We start from the raw sequence: 1,944 nt of genomic DNA, 5'->3' as shown, positions 1-1,944 counted from the left end.
CCCCGGGCTCCAGGCCCCACATCTGCTTCACATCAGGATTCCTCAGGCGCTGAGTCAGCACTGTGGGCCCCGCCCCGAGCCCCCCACCTGCAGGGGAAGGGGATTCGCCGGGTCAGGCCGCAGGGCTGGCGCCTCTAAAGCCGCCTTTGTTCCCACGTCCTTCCCGGCCGGTGGCACGAGCTGGGGGGTCTTGGTCCCCCCTGCCCCATCGCTGCCCGGCATAGCCCATCCTGCGCCCCGGGGACGTTTGGGGCTGCGGGTGCCCTGGGAGGTGACGTGAGCTGGGGTGGTCTCAGCCCCCCCTGCCCCATCGCTGCCCAGCACAGCCGTGGGGTCACTCCAGGCTCTGCCTGCCGCGGGGTGATGCTGTCCCTGTGTCCCCCCCTCTTTCCAGGACATCATCCTGAAGCGAGCGGCAGACATCGCCGAGGCGCTGTACAGCGTCCCTCGCAACCCCGGCCAGCTCTCCTCACTCGCCGGCACCCACGGACCCGCCGGCATGATGGGGGTGAACTCCTTCGGCAGCCGGCGGGCCGTCAACATTGGTGCCTCGCCGCAGGGCACCGAGCAAGGTGGGCCAGGGGCCGTGCCGGGCAGCGGGAGGGGGTCCCTGCCCGCCCCGTGCCACCCCCGGCCCCTCTCGCCTGCAGGCTACTCCCGAAACACGGGCAGCGTCTCACCACGGGGCTACGTGCCCAGCTCCACGCCGCAGCAGAGCAGCTACAGCAGCGCCGCCGGCATCAACGGCTACGGCAGTGGCACCATGGCTGGCCTGGGGGTGCCTGGTTCCCCCAGCTTCCTCGCCGGCTCCACCGCCAACTCCCCCTACGCCAGTGAGTCGGTGCCCCAGGGCGTCTCCAAAGCCATGCACCAGCCCCGGGGTGTCCCCAAAGCTGTGTACCAGCCCCAGGGAGCACCCAAAGCCGTGTACCAGCTCTGGGGCATCCCCAAAGCCATGCACCAGCCCCGGGGCGTCCCCAAAGCTGGCTGCGAGGGCAAGGGGGAGAGGGAACACAGCGACCTGAGCTGAGACAGCCCCGGCCCCAGCCCTGGCCCTTGCAAGCTGGGTCCCACGCGGTGTCAGCAGGGTGTGCTGGCATCCCGCACGGGGAGCGATGCCCCGTCCCCAGCTCTGCCCGGCCTGAGTGGGTCTCTCCCTGCAGTCATGCCTGCCAGCCCCCCGCTCGGCGCCTCCTCCATCACCCTCCCGTCGGGCATCAACGCCTCCACCCCCTCCGGGGTCTTCTCCTTCTCCCCCGTCAACATGATCTCGGCGGTGAAGCAGAAAAGCGCCTTCGCCCCCGTGGTGCGGCCGCAGACCTCCCCGCCGCCCGCCTGCGCCAGCACCAGCGGCAGCGGCCTGCAAGGTGAGCCCAGTGCGGGCAGGGCTGCCCTCACCTGCCCGCGCTGCCCGCGGCTCCCTGCCCACTCCAGCCCACCCCCAGATCCCCCTTTCCCCACGGAGGGGGGTCCCGGCGGCACCATGCCCACCCTGCTGCCTGCACCCTGCCCAAGCAGGGCGCTTGCCTGCAGCCTTGCAGATCCCTTCCCGCAGGCTGCCTGCGCTCTCCTGCCTGCACCCCTGCCTGACTCCATGCCTCCTCCCTGCACCTGGGGCATGGCTGGGGCTGCACTGCAGGGATGGGTGCACCATGCCACCCTTGTCCCTGTCCTCCCGTGCCCACTGCTCCCCCCCACCTCGGCTCACCCTCTCTCTCTGCCTCCCTCCCTCCCTTCCTCCCGCCGCCCAGACCCGGCTTTTGAGGACTCGGACAAGTTCCACACGCCTGCGCGGCCGCTCCAGGGACTGGCCTATTCCTAAGCACAGTAGGTCCTGGGATGCACCGGCCCCCCCATCCCGCTGGGACGGGCAGGGGGAGCGGGGCCAAGGAGGGCAGGGACCCCCTGCCCCGGCGTGCCCACCCCTCGCCTTCCCTTGCAGCC

General features: G+C 71.2%; 1 protein-coding gene across 1 annotated transcript in view; it reads left to right on the top strand.

Annotated features, from left to right (window-relative positions):
* The window catches only part of LOC103908340 (transcription factor COE3-like), a 17,098-nt gene extending 15,276 nt beyond the window's left edge, over window positions 1-1,822 (top strand). Inside the window, 4 exon segments of the mRNA XM_009290698.1 lie at window positions 344-572; window positions 651-833; window positions 1,164-1,367; window positions 1,752-1,822. Of these exon segments, the coding sequence (XP_009288973.1) occupies window positions 344-572; window positions 651-833; window positions 1,164-1,367; window positions 1,752-1,822 (687 nt within the window).
* The last annotated feature ends 122 nt before the right edge of the window (window positions 1,823-1,944 follow it).

This window comes from Aptenodytes forsteri, unplaced genomic scaffold (genome assembly GCF_000699145.1).
Source record: "Aptenodytes forsteri isolate BGI_AS27 unplaced genomic scaffold, ASM69914v1 Scaffold236, whole genome shotgun sequence".
NCBI classification, from domain to species: domain Eukaryota; kingdom Metazoa; phylum Chordata; class Aves; order Sphenisciformes; family Spheniscidae; genus Aptenodytes; species Aptenodytes forsteri.
Note: the sequence above shows the minus strand (reverse complement) of the source record. Positions and strands in the feature narration are given on the sequence as shown.